Below are 25,498 nucleotides of genomic sequence, written 5' to 3' on the forward strand. Positions count from 1 at the left end.
GCATGGCCCAGTTGGGAATTGGGATGCTTGAATTCTAATCATGGTCCAGGTGTCAATGGAACACCTGAGGTCTATGCATGGCCCAGTTGGGAATTGGGATGCCTGAGTTCTACTCGTGGCTCAGGTGGGCATGTGGATACTGGCTCTGTTACAAGTGCGTCTGTGACTTCAGCAAAGCTCCTCCCTCTCTATAAGCTGCGCCCTCATCTGTAACTCAGCCCCACTGCTTTATGGATTAAATGCGGGCAGGGAGCGGGGGAGAAACTTAAATATTTTGAAGTTCAAAGTAACCGCATGAGTCTAGGAGGCTTTTGTCCTCTGTTTTCTGATGCAATCATGGCCTCCTTGCTATAGGAAGAAATCTCTCGCCTCTCCTGAGCCTTTCTTAATAAGGGCTCCCCTCTGCTAATGAGCTAGAGGCCCCCTATGAGGATGGAGCCCTTGGAAGCGAAGGGAGCAGGGAGAGGGGGCCTTCAGGTGCCTAGTGACCCCCAGCTGGTGTGGGGGCATGCTCCCAGCTGGCCTCTGCCCTCCCTCTGGTGGGCATGAAGTTGTCCCCAGGCACACAGGTACTCAACGCTGAGCCTCTGCTGAAAACAACTCAATACCAGACGCAGGCCTTGAGAATCGAGTCCTTGAAAGAAACCAAAATGGGCACAAAGGTCTTTTTCAAAGAGGCAGTGGCCTGGCCATGCATCCACAGCGACAGTGGGCACCAACCTCCGGGTCCTGTGAAGGGTGGCAGCCAACTGCCTTCCCGGGGTGTGGCCTCAGGCCTCTTTACATACTCCCTTCACGTGAAACAGCCTTTCTTTCTTTTAGTTCTTTTTTCATAAATAAATCAAGCGCCTTTCCTTTTTCCATTTCACTGAAATCTGCCTTGTCAGCTCAATTTTCTGAGGACTCCAAAAACTCGGGGTTATCTATTCCATCTCTGTCCTGAAACACGGGGATCTCTGTTAAGGGTCCCTAAGAGAAGTTCACTCTGTGTAAGTGCCGCCTGACCAGCACCGCTCCCTCCCTTGTTGATTTCATGGGCGTGTCTGAGGCCTTGCTCTGGGCCGGACCATGAACACCACCCGCCTCCCCGGGCCTCACGGGGCATCCACAGGTCTTCCTTTAACTATTCTAAGCCTTCTCTGCAATTTATATCGACTTTGTTTTCCTCAATTTCACATAAAGGCTGTCTTTTCCCAGTCTGATGTGCTGCTTAGAGCTGCCAAACTTTGTCCTGGTGGCTCATCGCTGCATCAAGAAAACACCTTCCATTTGCAGGAGCTTTGCAGAGTACCCCACGCTCCGCAGAGGTATGAAAATAAGCATGGGACGCACCCCTGCAGAAATTTAGAGAATCGCTGCCCCCCAAAGCCCTGTAACAAGATCAGCCTCGGCTGTGAGAAGCAAAGCCAGCATCTGCGCTCTATTCTTGCACACGCTTTAAATACACTCTCGTGAGTGTTTTGCAAAGTTGAAAATTACAAAATACAAACTTGACTTGGATGCTCTTGTGATATAAAAACAAACTAAAAAAAAAAAAGAAGAAAGAAACAGTGTTTTGGAAATTAAGCAGAACTGAAATATTTAGAGCAGCTTCCAGGACGTTTATAAAGCACTGGAACTCTGTGGCTACGGCTCCCCATTCGCAGGGAGGGAAGTCGTCAAACAGCCAGTTCCCGAGCTCCCCACAGCACCGGCCTTTACCTTCAGGGGAAAGGCAGATTCCTTCTCCCATTTGGCGACCCGCCGAGACTCGAATGGACCAAACTGCGTCCGCTTGACGAGCTGAGTGACAGCAAACACGCCTTCGGCTCCGTCTTCCAGTCGTCTGATCTCCAAGTTGGAAGGGAGAGACGACCTAGAAATGGAACAAACAGAGGCTGTGGGCTCCTGAGTGCCCTTGGCTGAGGGCGGCCACTCACACCAGGGGACAGACGGTTAATATAAGAGCTCAATGAAGGGGCCATTCGCCACAGGGTGCATTTAAAATCTCCACCTGGGAGACAGGGCTGACAGGCATACATGCTCTGCGTGTGGGTGCGATGGGCCAGCGAGGTGACCCAGACCCAGCTCTCGCCTGCAGAGGCGCACGGTCCAGAGAGGGAGGGAAGACCACAGAGCGCCCCAGGACCAGGTGCCACGTGGAAAGTACCACAGGAAAGATACCAAGCACCACGGCATTCCACAGACCAGAGAAGGGTTTCCAGCCAGGCTGAACTGGGCCGGTTTCATTGCAGATGTGGCCTTTTTAAGTAAACTAGCAGAATGTCAAGGATGGGACACTGAAGGAGGGAGGCAAGTGGCCTGGGACCTCAGGATGCGCAAGCCTGTCCAGGAGCAGGGCAGACATGCAGGGCCTGGAGCACAGCCCCTCGCAGGAGTGTGCGGGAGGCAGCTGAGATGAGGAACCTGACCACAGGGGTCCCGGTGCCAGGTCGATGGCTCCCGCTGGATTTTCCTGGGCAGCGTGGGCCATTGACGGTTTTGGAGAGAGCTGATCAGATCTTGACTCTAGGCAAAAATATCAGTCTCTTTGTTTTGAGATGGTAAATCACAGTGAGAAAAAGTAAATAAAGAGGCTGGGAAAACCAGTTGGGAGAGTTCTAGAAACAGCACTGATAAGATGATAATTTTAGCATCTCCATGCGCCAGGCCTGTGTCATATATAATGGTCACAACTTTACAGGGGGTACTGTTAAACTTTCCACTTTACAGATGAGGCAAGTGAGGTGTGGAAAGAATGCCTCATGCGAGTTCAAACAGCTGCCACGTGGCAGACGTGGCTGCGACCTGGGCAGTCACTTAGAGCCCTTGCTCCGGCCCACGGGGTGACCCAGGGCCCCACAGGGAAACATGGAATGGCAGAGCCTCTGAGCCTCCTCACCAGACCTGCTGGTGCTTTTCCAGAAGCTGCGATGGCTTTGCCTTGTTATCTGCCCATGGGTCCCCCCACCACCCACCTTGCCCATGGCAGGCGTCTGTCAGATGGCAGGCCTGGATTTGGACCACGGGGAAAACTGAGTGAGCAGACCCACAACTTGGCCATCACTGCTCAATGCATAAACCAACTCAGCGCATCGGCTTCTCCACGGCTGCCGCGCTGGGTCTCAGACAGCTTGGTTCCGAAGAACCACAAACTAGATGTAAGCCATTCCCTCTGAAGCCACATGTCCTGGCTGGTCCTCGCCGGTCCTGGCCACAGGCGACTTCCACAGGGATGGAAGTCATGGGGGCCTCTGGAAAGTGAGAGCAGTCCTTCTCACTCAGTCTTTCTTCTCCTTCTTCTGCCGTTTCCTCCCTTTCTGCAGACGTGGAGGCCACCAGGCTCTCGCCCCAGTCGACAGACAGACAACCCTGTTTGACAGGCTGGACAGTGAAAACAGCTCGAGGCGGTCACTCACCTTGCCCGGCTTAACACAAAGGAGTCTTTGACCATGACCACGGGGCCCAGCTCGGGACACTCAGAGTCGTGGTACTGGCTGCAGTCTTCACACCCTGCGAACAGACAGACACCTGAGCATCAGAGGGGACGGCGTGCAGGGAGGGAGACGCCCGAAGAACACGGCGCGGCCCCAGGCCCAGGATGCAGACTCCCTGCCTGATGGGGTGAGCGACAGTGCTCCCCACAAACATAAAAGGAGTGGGAACACAGGCCATGCCCCCCAAGGAAAAGACTCTGCTCTATAGGACATTTCAAGGCACACAGGGTCACCTCTACAGTGACAAGGAACAAGATCTTCCCCAGGAATGAGGATAAGTGAAAATTCACCAATTTAACCTGTTTACCATAAATCTAACGTACTGCGAATCCCTTTCTAAACCCTGGGATTACTTTTCTGAATCAAATGCCACCCCCTGCAAAGCGCCCTTTGCCAGGAGCCCTGAGAAAGATGATCCTTGTGAAACCACACCCCCATGGCACACTTCTCATGCAATAAATCATGTTTCTTAAAGTAAAATCATTTCCATTTAAAAAGCAACAGTTTTTCTGCATTATGAGAACAAAACGTGGATGTGGCTTTGCCCAGACAGCAAGGCTGCACCCGTGTGCATCTGAGGCCAGGCCGCGGCCCACTTACAGATAAACATGATCTCCTCGCTCCCGTCTTCGGCCATCGCCGACACCTGTCAGGACACAGAGAGCATCGTTAATGATGAGCTTTTTCCCAAAGCAATTTTTAAAGACAATTCCTGCTAAGGGCCCCCTCCGGCCTGCAGGCCTTGCCTTGTGCTTCAAAGGCCACGTGCCACAGGGGCCCCTTTATCGTGGGATGGAGCCAGGGGGGCCTCGAAATGTTTCTCACCTGAAATAAAGTTGTTCTTTAATAAAGGCAATGGATTTGAATGGCTCTAGAAACTCAGACTTTCATCTTTTTCTATTAGCTCTTGGTTTCCATTTGTAAAGTAGCCATAGCACCATTTTTAAAAAGCCAGTTTTCACACTGTCACTTCTTTTTTTCCTCCCTGCCTGGACTGTGAATTCCTCCAGGGCAACTACGTCTAGTCCAATGCAGCCTCTGTTTTTCTTCAGCTGCTAATCTGGGCCTGACACCCAGGACACACTGATTTCTCTTGGGGACTAAAGCAGCACATGGCACCATGGAGGAAGCGCCACATAAGCCTTCATCACATCCACTCATCCTACTCATCCTTTGGGGTTCACGTCAAGAGCCACCTCCACGGTGGGCAGCTGAGGTCAGACCCCCACATATTTGCAGGGTGATCTGGACATGTTAATTCTGGGGCCTCGGGTTCTTGACCTATAAAATGGAAATACAGATGCTCACCTCACGCACTTTGAGGGGCAGCATGAAAGGCGACACACCCAGGACATGCCTCCTCTCTCCCACTCCCTCCATCACCAGTTCAGCCACCCAGCAGATCCCTCCTGCATCCCACTTCTGGTCCAGCCCCTCAGTGTGTACCGCTGGGTACCTCTCAGGGACAGTGTGCAGGCTGGCACTCCCTGGATGCTGACTCCGCCACCCTCTGCCCCGTTCCCAGCCCCAGCCACTCAAAGGCTGAAGGGCAGACAATGCTGAGTCCAGAGGAAAAGTCCCATCTGCCGAACACGTTTCATGAGCAGAGAGGAGAAGACAGTCGGAAACTTCCCTATGGAAGAGTGAATGGGCTACGAGGAAACAAGGCAGAGACGGGATTTCCAATCTGCCCTTAAAATGCCAAGGACAAATGACCAGGGCATGTTTCTCTCCAAACACAGTACCGTGTTTTTTCTTTTTCTGCAAACACCCATTTAAGTTAAAAGGTGGCTTCTGCGGCCCTCACAGCTTCCACATAGGGTTTCCTGGTTGGTGGGCTCCAAGAGCATGGTCAGGGACCTGTCTGAACGGGGACGGCAGCTGGTCCCCAGGCAGAAGGTGAGGAGGGACAGGGAGGCAAAGAAAGGAGGGGAAGCCGGCGTTGATGAGCTGCTGAAGTGACCCCAGAGCCCAAGCACCCGTCCCCCCACCGCAGGAGCCCCCTCTGCCCGCCACAGTGGCTCACGGGCGAGGGCGTTCTGCCAAGGGGACGGCGGGGTGTGAACAGGTGGCCCCGGATCTGCAGTCGGACCACGGGCGACGGCAGAATACACAGGCCCTACAAGACCGTGGATGAGGGGACCGTGCCTGTCTTCCCCGTGGAGGCCTGGCTGAATCCCCCAGGCCAGCGCCGGCCTCCGCTCTGGCCTCTGAAGAGGGAGGCAAAGCAGACGGCGCCTCGTCCCCTGGGTCCCCAAGGAAGCAGCTCCTCCAGGCGTACGGGCTGGGAGAGGAAACCGGGCAAGATGAGTTTAGAAGTGGCCGCAGGAAGAAAACAATGGAGGGGCAAGAAAGTGCGAAGCTTTAGCCTCTTATTATCCTGGGCTCTTGTCATATTTAAATGTCTGAGTCCTGGCAATAACATTCTTTATTAGAAGGATCTAGCCCTTGAAACGTGGTCCCTAAAATGGTTCTTTAAGCCCCAAAGCAGAGATCACGGCCATCCCGGGCAGCGGGTGAGGCCTGAAGGAAGGGAGCATCCGGAAGTCTGTGCTCGTGGCAAAATCCCATTAGCGCTCAGAATGTTCCTTTCCAGAAGGGAAGTCCAGCCTCAGTCTCCAGACTTCCACAGCATGTAAGAAATCCCAGAATAAAGGATCGTAGATCGTGCTGCTGTAGGAAAAGGACAGAAAAAGACTAAAAGCATGAGGTTCGGCCATTTTAACCACCGATCCTGGGAAAACTTGCCTGACACGGGTGGTTCTCAAAGTGTGGCCCCTGGACCAGCAAACAGTAGTACCCGCAGCACCCGGGGAATTTCTTGGAAATGCAGCTTCCTGGGCCCCGCCCCAGACCCGCTGCGGCAGCCTCTCTGCGACAGGACCCCCGACCCTGTGTTTCCACAAAGCTCCAGCTTATTCTGATGCAGCTCAAGTCTGAGGATGGCCGCTTAACCTGAACTCCTCTAAAGACACATAAGACTATGACCCCAAAACTCTAACTGACCAACCACACTGATCGTCAGAAGGCCACAGAGTGGTGTCAGGAAACCGGATTTACCACGGATGTCAGGCAGGCTCAGGGCAGCACCATCTGCACGTAACCTGGTGGAAACGGGGACGGAGGCGGCAGCTTGGACAAAAGTTCTCTAGGACAACTGGGGTTTACAAGCAAGCCCCAGTGATGCCAACTGTTAGAAGAATTTTGAAAAATAAGACTAAGTGAGAGGAACGGGTCTACCTTATTTTAAGCTTGATTATAAAGCTACAGCAATGACGACTTTGGTATTGGTGAAGGGACAGACACATAGATCAATGGAAACCAAGACACAGACCAACACAAATATGCTCGGTCATTTTTTTTTTAAGATTGGCACCTGAACCAACTGGCACCTGAATCTGTTGCCAATCTTTTTATCTTTTTTCCTTCTTTTTCTTCTTCTCCCTAACTCTCCCCAGTACGTAGTTGTATATTCTAGTTGTGGGTCCTTCTGGTTGTGGTATGTGGGATGCTGCCTCAGCGTGCCCTGATGAGCGGTGCCGTGTCTGCGCACGGGATCCAAATTGGCGAAACCCTGAGCCACCGAAGTGGAGCACTTGAACTTAACCACTCAGCCACGGGGCCGGCCCCTCAGTGATTTTTGACAGAGGTGTACAAGCAATTCAATGGAAGAAGGACAGCCTTCTCGACAAATGGTGCTGGAGCAAATGGACATCCACAGGCAAAAAAAAAATAACTGTGACCTCACAGATTATACAAAAATTAACTCATAATGGAAGACAGACTTAAAACATAAAACAGTATAAGTTTTTAGGAAAATATAGGAGAAAATCTTTGCGATCTAGGGCTAGCCAGTTTTTGGACTTCTCACCCAAAGCACTGTCTGTAAAAGGCAAATTAAATTGGACTCTATAAAAATTTAAAATTGCTCTACAAAAGATGCTGTTAAGAGGATGGAAAGACGAGCTAAAGACTGGCAGACCTTTTGGCAAACCACATATCTGTATCCAGAATATGGAAAAGAACTCTCAAAATTCCACAGTAAAAAGAAACAATCCAATTAGAAAATGGGCAAGAGACATTTCACCAAGGAAAATAGATGAACGGCAAAGAAGCACATGAAAAGATGTCCAACATCATTAGCCACCAGGGAAATGCAAGTCAAAACCACGAGATCACCACACATCCATCAGAACCACACAAATGCTGGCAAAGACAAGGAAACGCTGGGCTCTCATCTGCGGCCGGTGGGAATGTAAAACCGTTTGGCCGTTTCTGATAAAACCAACATGCACTTGGCCTATGACCCAGCAATGGCAGTGGTGGGCATTTATCCCAGAGAATTGAAAACTTACATCCACACAAAATCCTGTACGCACTTGTTCCCAGCAGCTTTATTCAAAACAGCCGAAACTGGAAACAACCCAGGTGTCCCTCAATGGGTGAATTAACGATCTGTGGTCCATCCACACTCTGGAATACTAGTCAGCAATTAAAAGGACTGAACTATAGATACACGCACACTCCACAGCTCTAGATGAATCTCCAGAATGGTACTGAGTGAAAAAAGTCAATCCCAAAAGGTTCATACTGTGTGATCCCATTTATATGACATTCCTTTTTCTTTTTCCTCCCCAAAGCCCCAGTATATAGTTGCATATCCTAATTGTAAGCCATTCTAGCTCTTCTACGTGAGATGCCGCCACAGCATGGCTTGATGAGTGGTGTATAGGTCTGTGCCCAGGATCCGAACTGGTGAACCCCAGCTGCCCAAGTGGAGTGCACAAACTTAACCATTATGCCACCGGGCCGGCCCTTACATTCTTTTTTTTAAGGTTTGCCCTGAGTTAACATCTGTTGCCAATCTTCTCTTTTTTTTTTTCCCCTCCTCAAAGCCCCAGTACATAGTTGAATATTCTAGTTGTAGGTCCTTCTAGTCCTATGTGGGACGCCACCTCAGCATGGCTACTGACAGACGAGTGGTGCGGTTCTGCGCCCTGGAACTGAACCTGGGCTGCCAAAGTGGAGTGTGCCAAACTTTAACCTCTAGGCCATTAGGCCTGGCTCTATATGACATTCTTGAAATGACAAAATCACAGAGATGAAGAACAGATTAGTGGTTGGTGGGGGTTAAGGGGGGGATGGGGTGGAAGGAAAGAGGGTGTGGCTCTAAGAGGGCAGCAGGAAGGACCCCTGTGGGGAGGAACACCCTGTATCTTGTCTGTATGGATGCACGCATCCTGGATGTCACATTGTGCTGGAGTTCTGCAAGATGCTCCCACTGGGGGGAACTAGATAAAGAGCACACGGAGCTCTCTGCATTATTTTTTACAACTATATGTGAATCTACAATTATCTCAAAATAAAAAGTTTTATTAAAAAAAGATATGGAGGGGACCCCAGGACCAGAGTGCTTTCCTGGGGAATTTTACCAAACTTTCAGAGAGGATTTAATACCTATCTTTCTCAAGCTATTCCAAAAAATTAGGGAAGATGGAACACTTCCTAACACATTCTACGAGGCCAACATCACTCTGATACCAAAGCCTGACAAGGACACCACAAAAAAGGAGAACTACAGGCCAATATCGCTGATGAACAGACGCAAAAATCCTCAACAAAATATTGGCAACCCGAATACAGCAATACATCAAAAGGATCATACATCATGATCAAGTGGGATTCATACCAGGGACACAGGGATGGTTCAACATCTGCAAATCAATCAACATGATACACCACATCAACAAATTGAGGAATAAAAACCACATGATCATCTCAACAGATGCAGAGAAAGCATTTGACAAGATCCAACAGCCATTTACGATAAAAACTCTTTTTTTTTTTTTTTTTGAGGAAGGTTAGCCCTGAGCTAACTGCTGCCAATCCTCCTCTTTTTGCTGAGGAACACTGGCCCTGAGCTAACATCCATGCCCATCTTCCTCTACTTTATATATGGGACGCCTACCAAAGCATGGCTGTTGCCAAGCGGTGCCATGTCCACACCCAGAATCCAAACCAGCGAACCCTGGGCCACCGAGAAGCAGAACGTGTAAACTTAACCGCTGCGCCACCGGGCCAGCCCCTATGATAGACACTTTTAACAAAATGGGGATAGAAGGAAGTTACCTCAACATAATAAAAGCCATATATGACAAACCCACAGCCAACATCATACTCAATGGGCAAAAACCGAGCCCCATCCCTCTGAGAACAGGAATAAGACAAGGGTGCCCACTATCACCACTCTTATTCAACACAGTACCAGAGGTGTTGGCCAGAGCAATTAGGCAAGAAAAAGAAAGAAAAGGAATCCAAACAGGAAGTGGAGAAATGAATCTCTCGCTGTTTGCAGATGACATGATCTTATATACAGAAAAACCCCCAAAATCCATTGGAAAACTAATAGAAATAATTAACAACTACAGTAAAGTTGCAGGGTACAGAATCAACTTACAAAAATCAGTTGCTTTTCTATACTCCAATAATGAAGTTACAGAAAGAGAACTCAAGAATAAAATTCCATTTGCAACCGCAACTAAAAGAATAAAGTACCTAGGAATAAATTTAACCAAGGAGGTGAAGGACTTATCCAATGAGAACTATAAGACCTTACTGAAAGAAACTGATGACAACATAAAGAGATGGAAAGACATTCCATGCACATGGATTGGAAGAATAAACATAGTTAAAATGTCCATACTACCCAAGGCAATCTACAGATTCAATGCAATCCCTATCAGAATCCCAATGACATTCTTCACGGAAATAGAACAAAGAATCCTAAAATTCATATGGGGCAGCCAAAGACCCCGAATTGCTAAGGCAATCCTGAGAAAAAAGAACAAAGCTGGAGGCATCACAATCCCTGACTTCAAAATGTACTACAAAGCCAGAGTGACCAAAACAGCATGGTACTGGTACAAAAACAGGCACACAGATCAACGGAACAGAACTGAAAGCCCAGAAATAAAACCACACATCTACAGACAGTTAATCTTTGACAAAGGAGCTGAGAACATACAATGGAGAAAAGGTAGTCTCTTCAATAAACAGTGTTGGGAAAACTGGACAGCCACATGCAAAAGAATGAAGGTAGACCACTATCTCACATCACATACAAAAATAAACTCAAAATGGATCAAAGACTTGAAGTTATATCCTGAAACCATAAAACTCCTATAGGATAACATCGGTAGTACGCTCTTTGACATCGAACTAAAAAGGATCTTTTCAAATATCATGTCTTCTCAGACAAGGGAAACAAAAGAAAAAATAAACAAGTGGGACTTCATCAGACCAAAGAGCTTCTGCAAGGCAAAAGAAACTAGGATCAAAACAAAGAGACAACCCATCAATTGGGAGAAAATATTTGCAAATCATATATCTAACAAGGGGTTAATCTCCATAATATATAAGGAACTCACAAAACTGAATAAAAAAGCAAACAACCCGATCAAAAAGTGGGCAGAGGAGATGAACAGACATTTTTCCAAAGAAGATATACACATGGCCAATAAACACACGAAAAGATGTTCAACATCACTAATCCTCAGGGAAATGCAAATCAAAACTATACTTAGATACCACCTTACGCCTGTTAAAATGGATATAATCACTAAGACTAAAAATAACAAATGTTGGAGAGGGTGTGGAGAGAAGGGAACCCTCATCCACTGCTGGTGGGAATGCAAACTGGTGCAGCCACTATGGAAAACAGTATGGAGATGCCTCAAAAAACTAAAAACAGAACTACCATATGACCCAGCTATCCCACTACTGGGTATCAACCCAAAGAACTTGAAATCAACCACCCAAATAAGCATATGTGCCCCTATGTTCGTTGCAGCACTATTCACAATAGCCAAGACATGGAAACAATCCAAGTGCCCATCGACTGATGATTGGATAAAGATGTGGTGTATCTATACAATGGAATACTACTCAGCCAGAAAAAAAGACAAATTCATCCCATTTGCAATAACATGGAAGGATCTGGAGGGTATTATGCTGAGTGAAATAAGCCAGACTGGGAAAGACAAACACTAGATGATTTCACTCATATGTGGAATATAAACAAACACACGGATAAAGAAAATAGCTCAGTGGTTACCAGGGGAGTGGGGTTGGAGGGTGGGCACAGGGGGTGAAAGGGAGCACTTATGTGGTGACAGTCAAGAAATAATGGACAACTGACATCTCACATTGATGTAAACTATTATAAACTCAATTAAAAAAAGATATGGAGGGGAGATCTGTAGATTAAAAGTGACTTCAAGCACAACGTGTGGGTGTGGTCTGGATCCTAATGGAAAACTTTCATTGGACCACTGAGAAGGTGAATGCTGACTGCACCCTTGACCGCACTATGGAACCAGTATTATACCAAATGTTTTAGGTGGACTATGGTATTGTGGTTCTTCTTCAGAGTCCTTCTCTCATAGAGACCCAGACTGAAATATTTACAAAGTCAATCACACAATCAAGGTTTGATTCCAAGTTCTATTGGTGGGGAGTCCTGGACAGGGGCGGAAGGAGCAGATCAGGCCCGGGTGACAGCAGCTGGGCTTGGTGATGCATGTGGGGGTCAGCGGTTGCTAGCCTGTTCACTGTTTTGTGCGTTCAAGTTTTTCATAATAAAATTATTTGCAAGTAGTGCTGACACACCCTCTTCCCACATCCCCTCTTTCATCCTTCCAGCAAAGCCAGCCTTGGAAATGCGCCCAGTCCCATCAACTCTTTTTCTTTACCTGACTTGGCCTCTTGGTGGCACGGACACGGCTGGCCGCTCTCAGGTCTCGACAGTCCCACCTCTCTCGTCCTCTCCCCGCGGTGAACCTCCTCCACCATCTGATCTCAGTCTTGGCTCTCCTTGGGCTCAGCCCTGGCCCCTGCCCACGTCTCCTCGCGCTGGACCCTCTCCCCAGGCAGTCACGCCCGTTTCTGAGGCTGACATTAACACCACATAGAGGCCGGTGCCTTTCCTCCGAGTCCCACATGCACGTCCAGCTGCCCAACTGCACCTTCACCTGGAAGGCCATGAGCAGCTCAACGTGCCAAAAATGAACAGCAGACCGCTCCCAGGTCCCCCGCCAGATCTGTCCGTCCTGTGCCGCCCACATCTCAGAACACGGCTGTCAGAGACCTGGACTCACCTGTCACCTCCCATCGTCACACAGACTCTACCTGCAGCCTCCACCACCTCCCTCGGCCACGCCCCACCTTCTCCCCTTGGAAGGCTGCAAGGATCTCTGGACGGCTCTTCCTGCTCCACCCTGGCCCCCAACCCAGTCTCCACACCACAATGGACTCTTCTAGAACAGGAACCCAATCACATTACTTGACAGCCTGAAATTTAATGGCTTGCCACTGTCCCTGGGACAAAACCCAAAGGCATCAGCCTCCTCTGCCCACATGCCCCTCGCTGACCCTCTGGGGCCCAAGGCCTTGTTTTAGTCCCCAGAAACGCCACGTTCCCTGCTGCCTCCAGGCCTCTCACATGCTGTTCCCCACGCCTGGAACCTCTCCCGGCTGTGACGCTCGCTGACGCCTCCTCATTCTTCTCATCTTGGCATAACTGTCACTTCCTTGGGGACGGTTTCCTGACTCGCCTGCCTAAATTAGGGCCCTCGTGACTCTTCCTAAAAGCACCCTGCAACTTTCCCTCCCCGCACTTTTCACCTCTGCAACGTCTACGTGCGTATCATTTCTCTGTGACCCTGAAGGGCCGAGAGGACAAGAACCACCAGCACAGGCTCAGGCCTGCACGAGCCAGGCGCAGGGGGCGCGACACCTGATAACAGAATTAGCCACTTCTCGGGGTACTCCCCTCCACTCCTCAGGCCATCTCCCCTGCCACACCACCCCCAGCTACGGACCCCAGGTCCCTCCACGTGCATGGCCTGCTTCCTGCAGTTCCCGTCCTCCGCCTGTGTCCCCCTTCCTCGGAGTCCGCCCCTGGAAGTCCCCCCATCTTTCAGGACAGAGCCCAACCTCACCCCCCCAGACACCCTCCTCCCCTTCGATTCCTCTCCCCACCCCTCTAGTCCCAAACGAAAGAGGACGCTGCCTAGTAAACAGTTATCTCCAGCCGTCCTTTGAGTCACGTGCACTGCCTGGTTTTGCACGAGGTTATTAACAGAAGCTTCATAGTGATCCTTCTGCTCACTGCCTTTCTCAACCCTTACGTCCTCCGTACGTGACACTGTCTGCAGGGGAGCCTCGAGACAGTGTTGACGGGACTCCCTCTGTACGCCAGATGGTTAAGAGCTGGCTGGAAAGTTCCAAATGCTTCATTTGTACCATTTATGCCAGGAAGTCCGACAGTTTGGTTAGATTAGCGTGAGACCTAAATAAGAAATTTCACATGTTCCCAGTAAAAAGTGATTTTAAATGCTTATATCACTTTTTCAGGAGCACCCACTAGGCACAAGGTTCCCAGGCCACCTCCAGCCCAGGACTCGGACAGCGGGCGGGGCTCGGTGCTGCCCGCCTCGGGCTGGCTCAGAGCTAGGGCCTCCTCGTCTGCGGCCTCCTGGGGGTGGCTGCATGGCCTGTCCTGGCTCTCCCAGGGCATCTGTCTTTTCTCCTTCGGACACGAGGCCCGTTGGAGGGTTTCCAGCTACACGTACTTGAAAGAAAGTTTAAACAGAAAATCCGTTAGTGAAGAAATCTTGCAAACCAATAACACTGTTATGGGAAACAGTAGCTTTTCAGGACAGTGTCTGGTACCCACGAGAACATTCTATCAGCAAATATGACAACACCCCCCTCTCGCCCAGGTAATCCCCAGACACCTACCACCGCCAAGCGGTGCTGAAAAACTGTTTTATTTGGGGCGGCAGGATGTGTAGGAGCCCTCTCCCTGTCCACAAAATACGGCGGGATGAGGGGCGGCCCAGAGCCTGCTGGAGGGGACCTTGGGGGGGCTGAGATGCAGGATCTGGATTTGGCCAAACAAACACGTCCTCATCTTCCACTTCTGGGGAGAAGCCAGCGAATATTTCAATCCCCAGGGGAAACCCTACGCATCTGTTTCTCAGTACAAAGGGGGAAAGGTCTAGAACAAAGCACACCAGCTTTCCCCGTGGTCACCAGGCAGATGGGTCCTGCAGGGTTCCATCACAAAGTCACTCAGCTGTACGGGGTCTGAGAGCACGGCTGCAGGGGAGCACCAGGCCAGTCCCATTCCTCCGATCACTGCCTAGAGCTCGGGGCCCAAGGGGACCTGCCAGCCCGCGCCTGGCCCCCTCAGGCAGGTGGGACGAGGAGCCGGGTCCCTTCCTACAGCTGCAAAGGTTCATCACCCAGATCTCTGAGATGCGGGACGATGCCCGATGACGCCCCACTGCCATCCTCAGCTCAGAAGGCCGAGAAACCTCATCAGACTATTTCGAGTTTTGCTCGAACTTTCCATAAAGAGGGTGTGGTTCGACAGAACACCGACCACTCAGGGTTTCTACAACCTCCCACGAGTCAAACACCGATCTGGAGAAGAGACAGAACCAGATGGGCAAGGCTTCTCTTCCAGCTCAGTTTCCCCAGGAAAACAGGTCTGCACCAGGGGGCCTGGAAGGGGAAAGAAAAGCACACGGATGCTCTACCTGGCCTCAGCGGAACATGGGAACAGAACACTTTTAAGAGATTATTTAATATGAACCTGACTCCTGCAGGCACTTCATATAAGTGGGATCATACTGTCCCTTCGTGACTGGCTTACTTCACTCAGCACAATGTACTCAAGCTTCATCCATGTTGTAACAGATGTCTGAACATCCTTCCTTTTTAAGGCTGAGTAATATTCCATTGTATGTATGCATCATATTTCCTTTATCTATTCATCCATCCATGGACACTTGGGTTGCTTCCATGTTTTAACTATTGTGAATAGTGCTGCTATGAACATGGGGGTACAGATACTTCCTCAAATATGGGTATTTGAACATGGGTGTACAAATACTACCCTGCTTTCACTTCTTGTGGCTCTATATCCAGAAGGAGAATTGCTGGGTCACGTGGTAATTCTATATTTAAGCTGCTGAGGGCTCACTATACTGTTTCCCACGGCGGCAGCACCATTTAACATTCTCACCAACAGTGCACAAGGGTTCCAATTCTCCACATCCTCACCGACTTGTTATTTTCTGGGTTTTTTGTTTTAACAGTAGCTGTCCCAATGGACGTGAGGCAGTAAAAGATTATTTTTTAATGTGATCTGCAAAGTTTGAGATTTAGAAAAAATAATCAGTTTTGAAACACTGGAAAACGAAAACTTCACGATTATAAGACACAAGTGGCTAAAAATAACTCAGATAAAAGGCGTTTTCAGGGAGGTTGTTGATGTCAGCGTGAAATGAAGATTATCTCTTGTTTAACCTGGCTGGGCCTTCCCTGCCGGCCCCTGCCCACGTGTGTGACGGAGGGAGACGGATACAGGAGCGAGGCGACCGGGGCTGATGTCCTGAGAGGCTGTAACTGGCCTGGATTATTTTCTTTTCAGGTCCAAAGCAGCCCTCTCCAACAGAAATATAAGGTGAGCCACATAGGTAATACTTTTTTGACTGTTGTTGTTAAGTTTTGAAATAATTATAGATTCACAGGAAGTTTAAAAATAGCACAGACAGGTCCCACACATCCTTCACCCAGTCCTCTCCAACAGTTCCATCTTACATAACGTACAACATCAAAACTCTTATATAACTACAGCACCATCAAAGCCAGCAAACTGACCTTGGCACAACGTGTGCGCATGGTTCTATGTGATCTCATCACAGGTGGAGATTCCCGTGACGCCCTCTGCAAACAAGATTCGGGACTGGTCCGTCACTGAGAAACCTCACTCACGTGCCCCCTTTAGGGTCATCCTCCCTCCCCCAACCCCGAGCAACCACTAATCTGTTCTCCATCTCTATAATTTCACCATTTCAAGAATGTCATGTAAATGGGATCATATGGTATGTGACCTTTTGGGATTGGCTTTTTTCACTCAGCATAATGCTCTCAAGCTCCTGAAAGTATATCAATAGTTGATATACTGTGAGGCCACAGTTGATTCCTTTTCACTGCTGAGTAATATTCCACAGTATAAATGCACTACAGTTGGTTTTACTGTTCACTCACTGAAGGACACTTGCAGTTTTCTCCATTTCTGTCTACTGCAAACAAAGCCTCTATGAGGAACGCCATATAGATTTTTTTGTGGATGTCAGTTTCCATTTCTCTGGGATAAATGCCCAAGAGTGTAATTACTGGGTCACATGTTAAGTGGATGTTTAGTTTATTAAGAAATTGCCACACTGGCAACATCTGAGAGGTCAGTTTCTTCACACCCTCGCCAGCACTGGGTGTGGTCCCTATGTTTTATTTTGGCCATTCTCCTGGAGGGGCAGTGGTGTCTCGTTGCGGTTTCTATTTGCATTTCCCTAACGTCTAAGGATACTGAACACCTTTTCACGTGCTCATTTGCCATCTGTAAATCCTCTTCAGCAAAATGTCTCTTCAGGTCTTTTGCCCATTTTCTAGTTGGACTGTCTGGGTTTTTCCTGTTGTGTTTTGCAAGTTCCTTACATGCCTAGATCTTTGTCAGATGTGTGGTTTGCAAATATCTTCTCCCTGCCTACAGCACTGCCTTCCGTCTTCTTAACAGAGTCTTCGGATGAACAAAGGTTTTTCATTTTGATGAAGTCCAACTTACTGATTTTTCCTTTTCAGACCGCAATTTTGGGGTCACGTCTAAGAGCTCTGCACCAAACCCTACGTCTCCCATGTTTCTTAGAAAAGTCTTCCAGTTTTACACATTTAAGTCAACTATCCACTTAGAGTTCATTTTTGTAGAAGATCTAAGGTTGAGGTCCAAGTTCATCTTTTTGCCAATAGACGTCCAAGTGCATCAGCACCACGGATTGCTTTGTCCAAAACCAGTCAGCCGTCTCTGTGCGGGTCTCTTTCTGGGTTCGCGCTTCTGTTCCACTGATCTCTGTGTCGGTCCCTCCACCAACAGCACGCCTGCTGGAGGTCGTCCTTCCACACGGCCTTGATTACCGTAACTCTACAGCAAGTCTAAAAGCCGGGTCGAATGGCTCCCCTCGTTTTATTCTTCTTTTTCAAAATTGTTTTAGCTGTTTCTACTATCCTTGCCTTTCCATACAAATTTTAGAACAACGTCATCTATATTGACAAAAATTCTCGCTGGGATTCACATTTGTAATTTAGGTAACATTTTATTTAACAGCACATATCCCAAATATTACCACTTCACATGTAATTAATATAAAATATTATTAATGAATGTTTTTATACTAAGTCTCATATATCCAGTGTATACTTGAGCCTCACGGCCTATCCTAATTCGGATCAGCCACATTCCAGGTGCTCAGCAGCCAGCCCCGGTCTAGAGGCTCAGGGAATTTTTTTTAAGCAAGAGGAACATTTTCGCTGGGCCTATGCCCTTGTGACAATATTAAAAACACGGGTAGGTGGGTAGAGAGGAATTTCGTGGCCGCTAAACTTGGAAACCATTGCAGACTGCCATTCCGGAGTTCCAATACACAATGGCACTTTAAAGGCCCTGAGAAGTCCTGCAATAAAAGTCTGTTGAAATGGGTTTAGCCCAGCATTCCTGCACTTATTTGCACCAAGAACATTCCACCGCACACTGATTAACATGTTCGAGCACCACGGTCCAGACAGACTGTGGGTGTGTCAGTTCAAGGGAAGGGCCCGGCCCTGTTGTGAAAGGACGGATGCCAGGAACCAGGCTGTGAGTGTGGCTCTGCTGTTTACAGGATGTGAGAAACCTGCCCCTCTGTGGAGCTCGGTTTCCTCGTCTGTACCATGAGGGGACGGGACATCCACTTTGAGTGCCCCTCCAGCCTGCACAGGCACGATCCTGAAACTCCAGTTCATGGTTATGACCTCAAAAAACGGCGGTTCTCAAGGACGTCCATCCCTCGGTCCCCTCTCCCCCCAGTGCTACTTTGCTACATATGTACTTTTCAAAAGCAAGCTTTCAATGTCGCAAAGAAATGGCAGGACACAGCCGTCACTCCCCATTGCTTATTAACCAGGAAAGTTCATACTCGTGAATCTGGCATTAACAAGTCTGTAAACTGGTGGTAACTTCCCTTTCTTCCTAATCTGATTTCCCATTCTGCACAACACTTTGCTCCAGCCACATTAAGTGACTACCCGTGCCACAGGAGCTTCCACTTCTGGACTTTTCCTGATCCTCCATTACCCACCCCATTACACAGACACACACACACGACCACTGGCACGACCATTCTGTCTCATGTGAGTTCAACTCTCCCTGTCTCTGTTTCTCTCTCACACAGCAATTGCTGTTTTTAAAGCCCCGGGCTGTCACTGTTTATGCCCACATCCTTTCTTGCCTGCCATAGTGAGCGCACCACGAGGGCAGAATTCCAGTCTGCCAGGCGCTGCACGGCCGGGCCAGCACAGGGCTCCGGGACCCTTTGTGGAACATTTCATCTCTTTGAAACTCATTTCCAAAAGCCACTTCATCTGACCCACAGGTTCCCAGCCCAGGATCTGCAGGCTGACGGTGGTTCGTGAAAGCAGATTTGGGGAGCCCACAGTCCCCCTCCACACATCTTCAAAGAGGACAGAAACGGAAGAGCTGCCCTCTGCTGCTACCACGGATAACCACGTCCGTCAGCAGCTTCCTAACTTCAGGATGGTCCCAGCTCCCCCATAGGTACTGTGTTTCTAGGCGTGGGAAACGGGGGGAATAGGGGCGCCCCCCCGACCGGTCCCACGCCAACGCCCCAGGTCCAGCCCCTCCTCCTCCACACGTGTGGTCCAGTCTCCCGCTGCCCATCAGCTCTCGGCTCGTGCATCAATGTGCACCTACAAGGTCAAACCCAGCCCCCTGGCCCAACTCGAGCCACCACCCAGGGGAGGCCCTTCAATGTGGCAGGGTCTTCAACCCCCACTTCTTTTTTTTTTCTTATTTTTAGTCTATTAAAGTGAATAGCTATAACGAGTATGCACAGCTTTAGAAACCAAAAGGCACCCTCTCTCGCCTCCCCCACCTCCTATATGTGTTCTCAGGTCCAGCTGTCTGCAGTATCCCGGTCTCTCTGCTCCATCAACGTTCACATCTGCAAATGACATGCCCATCCTGGGATCCCCTAATTTCTCACTTTGGGGGGTTGTGTTTTTAGTTCTTATTAGAGTAGAGAAATAGTCAGCTTTCTTACACTCTTCTCCTCTCCCCTCATTCCTCAATACAATTCTAGTTAATTCAGCGTACATAATATTATGACTCTGAAAATATTGACTGCCAGCTTAAGCAAATTCATATATTTCTTTTCTAGTGCGACCTTTTTAAATGTAATCGATTTTTTTTTGTATTTGCTCAGTTCTTGTTTGCGTGTCTATTTTGTTATGTTGTTTTATGCGCGGTAGATTTTGTCGTGCTGTTTTGTGCAGGTCTTGTGTTGTGCGTGTAGACGTTGTGTGTTGTTTCTGCTGTGTGTGTGCAGGTTCTGTCGTGCGTGTACATGTGTAGATTCCGGGGTGGTGGCAGTGTTGGGGGGAAGGTTTCCACGGCTACCCCTCCCCGCATCCCGCAGTCACCTCCTTATGCTTGTTTGTCACACGGTCACACCAACAGGGCCCGGGGTTCCACCGCGTTCCCGGAGCCACCCTTCCAGCCCCGGCTGCGCGGCAGGCCTGCCCCAGGCCGCATGCAGGGCCTTCCCCTCCCCATCACTGCGATTCATTTGTCCCCTTGGGCGTGCAGCTTTTGTCTCCTGAGCCCCTTGCTCCCGCGTTCTTGGTTTATTCCTTCCACCTGGGGAGCGCGTTTTCCCGGCTTCCTTGGAGTGGTGCCTGGGAGGACTAGCCCTGTCCGCACACGTCTTTGTGCTCATCTCACACCACGGCTGGTTTGCTGGCCACACGGTCGACTTCACACAGATCACTGAGAGCTGGACCCCATCGTCCTCCGGCTTCCACTGTTAAGCCACCTGAGGGGTCTGCCATCTTTCCACCAGGCAAACCTTTTCCCGTGACTCCCTACCCCCAGACCTTTTAGAGTGTTTGTTTTAGCTCCCGTGATCAGGGCCAGCTTTGGTGACGAGCACTGGTGGGCCCTTTGACCTGGCACCATGTCCTTCAGCCTGAAGATTTTCTTGTATTATTTCTTTTATAATTTCTTCTCTTCTCTCTTTCCAAACCTCTTAGTTTTGTCAAAGATGACACCTATATTTCTGATTTCCACATCTGGTTCTTTAAGGAGGGGCTTCTGAGCAAAGAAGGGAGAGAGAGGTCTGCCTCCTGCCATCCTAAAGATGGAACCTGAGGGCATGCTGACCTTCTCAGGTTGATTTGGGCTCTCTGACGAAGTCATCTTTTTGCTTAACAAAAAGGGCAGGTGGTAAGCCCTGATCCTTACTTCACAATGGGCCTTGTGTGACAGACAAGCTACTTGAAAGCCAGGTGCCCCTGGGAGCTTTGCTGGTGAAAAGAGCCTCATATGTTCCCAGTGTAGGGCTGGAGCACTGCCCGGGGAAGAAGTGGAAAGGACCCAGAGGGACGCCAGGGGACGGAGACCACGGGGCCCGTGAACAGAATGGAAGTGGCCTGATCAGAACAAGGATGTCATAAGCCTCGTGACTAATGTGGCCTTAAAACCACATTTATGCTTTTGGTCACAATAAAATGCAAACTTACTATAACTAATTAGCATATATATTTTTTAAACTTACAAAGGGCCAGAGGCCTTGAGAGTTACAAGACACTCAGAACACTCCTCAAAGACAGACCCTTTGTCTGGCAGGTGAGGTCCCTTCTTCCCAGAGAAGTGACAGTCCTGCCACATGACCCCACAAAGGCCTCTCGCAGGCCCCTCGCAGGAATCATGATTTAAGGACACTCAACTCTGCAGCCGCCTCAAGGGCAGAGAATATTTAATAAGGGTTTTCTGAGGAGACTTGCAATATGTCGGCGCTTGCTGGAAGCTATAAGTTGGAGACACAGACCGCGCTGAGCATCGAAGTCGATCGGAGCCGACAACACACGGCCCGTCTCAGGTGAAGAACGGCCTCAGCTCTGAGACCTCCAAGCTCCGGTTCTGTGTAGGTCTGTGGCAATATGACCCCACAGGCTCTGGAAGGCTCGAGGGGAAGATCCAGAGTTGGGCTTCTTCAGATTTTATTAGGACCAGAGGCCCCAACAGGCCTCGATTAGCACCTGCCCTGCCTCCCAGGGGGGCAGCCCCAGGGTTCCTCTCTCCACATGGTCCACGACCACTTCCCAGCCTCCGCGCCCCCTTCCTCTTGTTGCCTCTTCCAGAAACACTCTCTCTCCCTCTGTGAAACTCCTACCTCATCTTTAAGACCTGATCCGAATGGCCCTCCTCTCTGAAGCACTCTTGGCCAGACCTGTCACAGGCCACACCCACTTCTCCCCGGGGAGGCCAAGGCCACCTGCGCCTCCCTCAGGCTGAGTCACACCTGGAATTATTCACGCCAGCCTCCAACAGAGCTCACTCAGACAACAAATAATGTTTCCTTAACGTCACCTCCCCCATGGCTTCCTCACCTCCTGTCTCTCTCGAATGGGAGGATCCGCCCCCACCCCTCCACCAGAGCACACCAGTCAAGTGGCCTTCCAGCTGGTCAGGCCAACCCTCCACCAGCCCTGGGCCCTGGCAGCGCCCCACAGGCAGGGCCCCCCCCCCCCCCCCCCGGCCCCCCCTCTTCTTCGGTCTCCCCCCCCTCCCCCCGTCCCCGGATGTGCCTCCCTCAGCCCCCTCCCCCTCCCATCGCCCATCCACACATGACCCACAGTGGGGTAGCCTAGGCCGGCTCCTGGGTTCTCTCTCCCTCTGGACCCAGCACTGGCCCCCCAGGGCACCTCCCCGACCTGCACCCCTGGTCCAGCCCTCCCCAGGCCCCTGACCCCACCCCACGCCTGGTTACTTCCTGCACTTCTGCTGACAGCTCAAACTGCTCCTCCTGAGTTTAAACAGCTGCAAGGGATGTAATTCCCAGCATATCATAAATATTGATTTCTTAAAATAAAACTGTTGTGTCACTCTTCTAAACATGTCTACCAGGATCCGAGCCCTTCACTGGTACCCACTGCCCTCTATTTCCAAAGTACGGGCACCAGCTCCACCGTCAGGAGGGTCACAGCCTTCTCTCCCTCCCATCCTGTCTCCACGGCTGCACGTGTGAAACCCGATGTTACACATTCGTGCCTGGAACGACTCGACTGATCCCACCACAGCTACGCACATACATCAAATGAGTCTTGATTCTCTGGGCCCATGAGACTGTGCTATTTTCTTCCAGATTGAGTTGTCATTCCAATAGATGGAACCCCACTGATTGAAATAGAAACACGGCGGCGCACGCTTTGGGAAACGGCTGTCTAACAGAAGCTGTGTTGATGGAGGCAGGGAGGCTCTCCCCAGTCGGTCCACCCAGGACGGACTAACGTTCAGCTCGGCTCCTAGCCTTCGGTTTTATAACGTGAATGTGGGAAACTGCTGCACGGACAAGTAGATGGGGATGGAAGAGCTCTGCTCCTGCAGCGTCGCTCACAGCCACTTGTCAAGGACCACCACAAACACCCACGGGCCCCTCCTCCTCCGTCAGCACACGACGCCTTCCATCCACTGACCGTGCAAGGTCTGCTGCCCACGGTTGGGGTCACTCTGCTGACACCCCCACATGTGTTGGGACCCGGAGGTTTCCCATACTGAGCGCCATGGCCCACACCAACACTGGGGACGGGGGTCACTGGCTCCTGGACGGCAGGAGGCGGGACCCTTTCCTAGGATACGCCATTTGATGAGACCATCTGGGGAAGGTGAGGGCCCTGGGCCCCAGGCAAGGGTCTCCCCCACCCCAGAGGATGCTGGTCCACAGGGCCCTGATTCCCCCTCTCACCCTGGCAACCTGCACACCTGCCATCTGCACCTCAGTAAATGGCACCTCTTGTCACCCAGCACACATTTCCCAGCCAAAACAGCAGCAAGGCCTGCCTCGCTCTAGAAATACGCTTTGTCCTGACTCCTCATTTCCCCTTCTGCCCTGACCTTATTTCTACTGTCTTGTTGGGCCTGGATTTCCCATGCAGCAGGCACTGGATCATCTCTAAAAAGACACAGATCCTGTCCCACTTCTGTCCAAGCCCCCAGCGGCATCCACCTGGCACTCAGGATAAACTCTGGATGGTGGACAGCCTGTGCTGCCCTCCTGAGCTTCCTCTCATCAGCCACACTGGCTTTTCTCATTCTTGGGTGCACAGAGCTTATTCCCACCCCAGGGCCTTTGCACTTGCCATTTGTCTGCCTGTAACACCCGCACCCAAGATCTCCACTGAGCACCTCATAGCACTGGTCTCCATTCAGATGTCCCCTGCTTAGACCTTTCTAGTCTCAACTGCCCAAGTGTGCCTACCCCTATCCACACTGCAGCCTCCACCTGCTGCCCTTCCTTCTTTCTTGTCCATGATCTAGCCACTGTCTACCTAACATAGTTTTATCGTGTATTAACTGCACCTCCCTCCCTCCAGAACATCACGGCCACCACCCAGGGCCTTCTTTCTTGTTCTCTGCAGTGCTGGGCACATGATAGGTGCCCAGTGAATAAATGTTTGTTGAATGAATAAATACATACATTCATGAACTGTTTGAGGCAAACTGGACAGGCGTCACCCACATTTCACAAATGTGAAAAGGAGGCTGAGAAAGCATTTACGTCACTGCTTACAATCTCAACCGCTGAAATCATGTGTAAGAAACAGCTGCCTGAAACCTCCCTGAAATCTGAAAAATGGGCAGAGTGTTCCTTCCGTGGCCTTCTACACAGATAATGTTAGAAGAAGGATCCACGAGAGACCTATCCTAAGCTGACAGATTCCTCCCAAATATAATTATTCCAAGAAAAGCTATTAGTCTTGCAATTTGGGTTGATTTCTTAATTTATTTATTTGTCTTCTGGAACAAATACTCCTGCTTCGCAAATCGAACATGCTATTATACTGTTGGCAACTTGTCTGCAAAAGTACGAATCAAAGATCTCAAGGGAAGAAAACTCTATAAGGATAAATTTTACTGTTTTTCCCTTTCAAAACCCAAACTATAGTTCTGTTTCACAGCCATTCACCATAAGGTGGTGATGTCAGGAAATCCAGAGAAGCAGAGTGGAGCAGGGAAAATGTGGAGAATGTGAAAATGCCCAGGTTTGAAACAAAACAGGGTGGCGGTGTGCGTGCATTGTGCAGGAGGGGGCACCTCACTTAGAAACACAGTGTCTACGTGGTTGCACGTTCCAGGGAGAGTTCTCACCGTTGCCTTTAAGGTTTATCACCAAGCCAGTTGCTCATTTACTTTTCATCCTTAAAAATATCTCCAGGAACCAAGCTGGGTTCTCCAAATTTATCTGGTGAGTCCGGATTTTATGAGAGTGGCTTAAGCCAGCGAGGTTTTTGTGCGTTGGCAGCTATAAATACATGCACCGGTCCACTGTCTCTGAGCACACACTTGTTTCTACCATTTTAATCTACCCCTGGGGGGGGGGTGTGCAATTTCTGAGCATTTGTGGAAAAAACCTCATCCGCTACCTTAACAACTTCATAAGGGTAAACGTAATAACCATAACTAGCAGGTAGGTGGATGTCTCCATAATGAGTTTTCACTTGCCTTCTCAAAGCTGGCCCTCACCGCGAGCACCTGTCCCTCTCGCCAGAGGCCACATGACCAACTTGTCCACCTGTCCGCGCCGCGGCCAGGCCAGACCTCACCTGTGGCCCGCGCGCCCCTTCCCAGCCACCCACCCCCCCGAGGGCGGGCACATGTCACCTGTCCACGGATTTGACTACTTGCCCTGTGCCACCCAAGGGTTTACAGAAACAGGGCGGAGGGTGCTCTTGGAGGGGGCCTGGGGAGCCCCATCGGCCAGACTCCGGGGGTCTGCCTTCCCATCCGCGGGGGACCCTCCCCGTGCGCCCCCGGGCTCTGTGCCCGAGGACGGGGGAGAGCGACA

The 25,498-nt window shown here is 50.1% G+C and overlaps 1 protein-coding gene and 1 long non-coding RNA gene across 2 annotated transcripts in view; one reads left to right on the forward strand and one right to left on the reverse strand.

The window, feature by feature from the left end:
• Window positions 1-25,498, reverse strand: part of LOC124231507 (PR domain zinc finger protein 15) — a 74,837-nt gene that overhangs the window by 44,273 nt on the left and 5,066 nt on the right. The window contains exons 2-4 of the mRNA XM_046648321.1: window positions 4,077-4,122; window positions 3,399-3,492; window positions 1,702-1,855 (exon numbers count right to left, since the gene is read on the reverse strand). Of these exons, the coding sequence (XP_046504277.1) occupies window positions 1,702-1,855; window positions 3,399-3,492; window positions 4,077-4,113 (285 nt within the window). The 5' untranslated portion in view covers window positions 4,114-4,122. The remainder of the gene's footprint in view (window positions 1-1,701; window positions 1,856-3,398; window positions 3,493-4,076; window positions 4,123-25,498) is intronic.
• Window positions 18,630-19,768, forward strand: LOC124231508 (uncharacterized). Its single transcript, XR_006886579.1, has 3 exons — window positions 18,630-18,767; window positions 19,010-19,191; window positions 19,548-19,768. It is a non-coding gene; the product is annotated as an uncharacterized LOC124231508 (long non-coding RNA).

This window comes from Equus quagga, chromosome 21 (genome assembly GCF_021613505.1).
Source record: "Equus quagga isolate Etosha38 chromosome 21, UCLA_HA_Equagga_1.0, whole genome shotgun sequence".
NCBI lineage: Eukaryota > Metazoa > Chordata > Mammalia > Perissodactyla > Equidae > Equus > Equus quagga.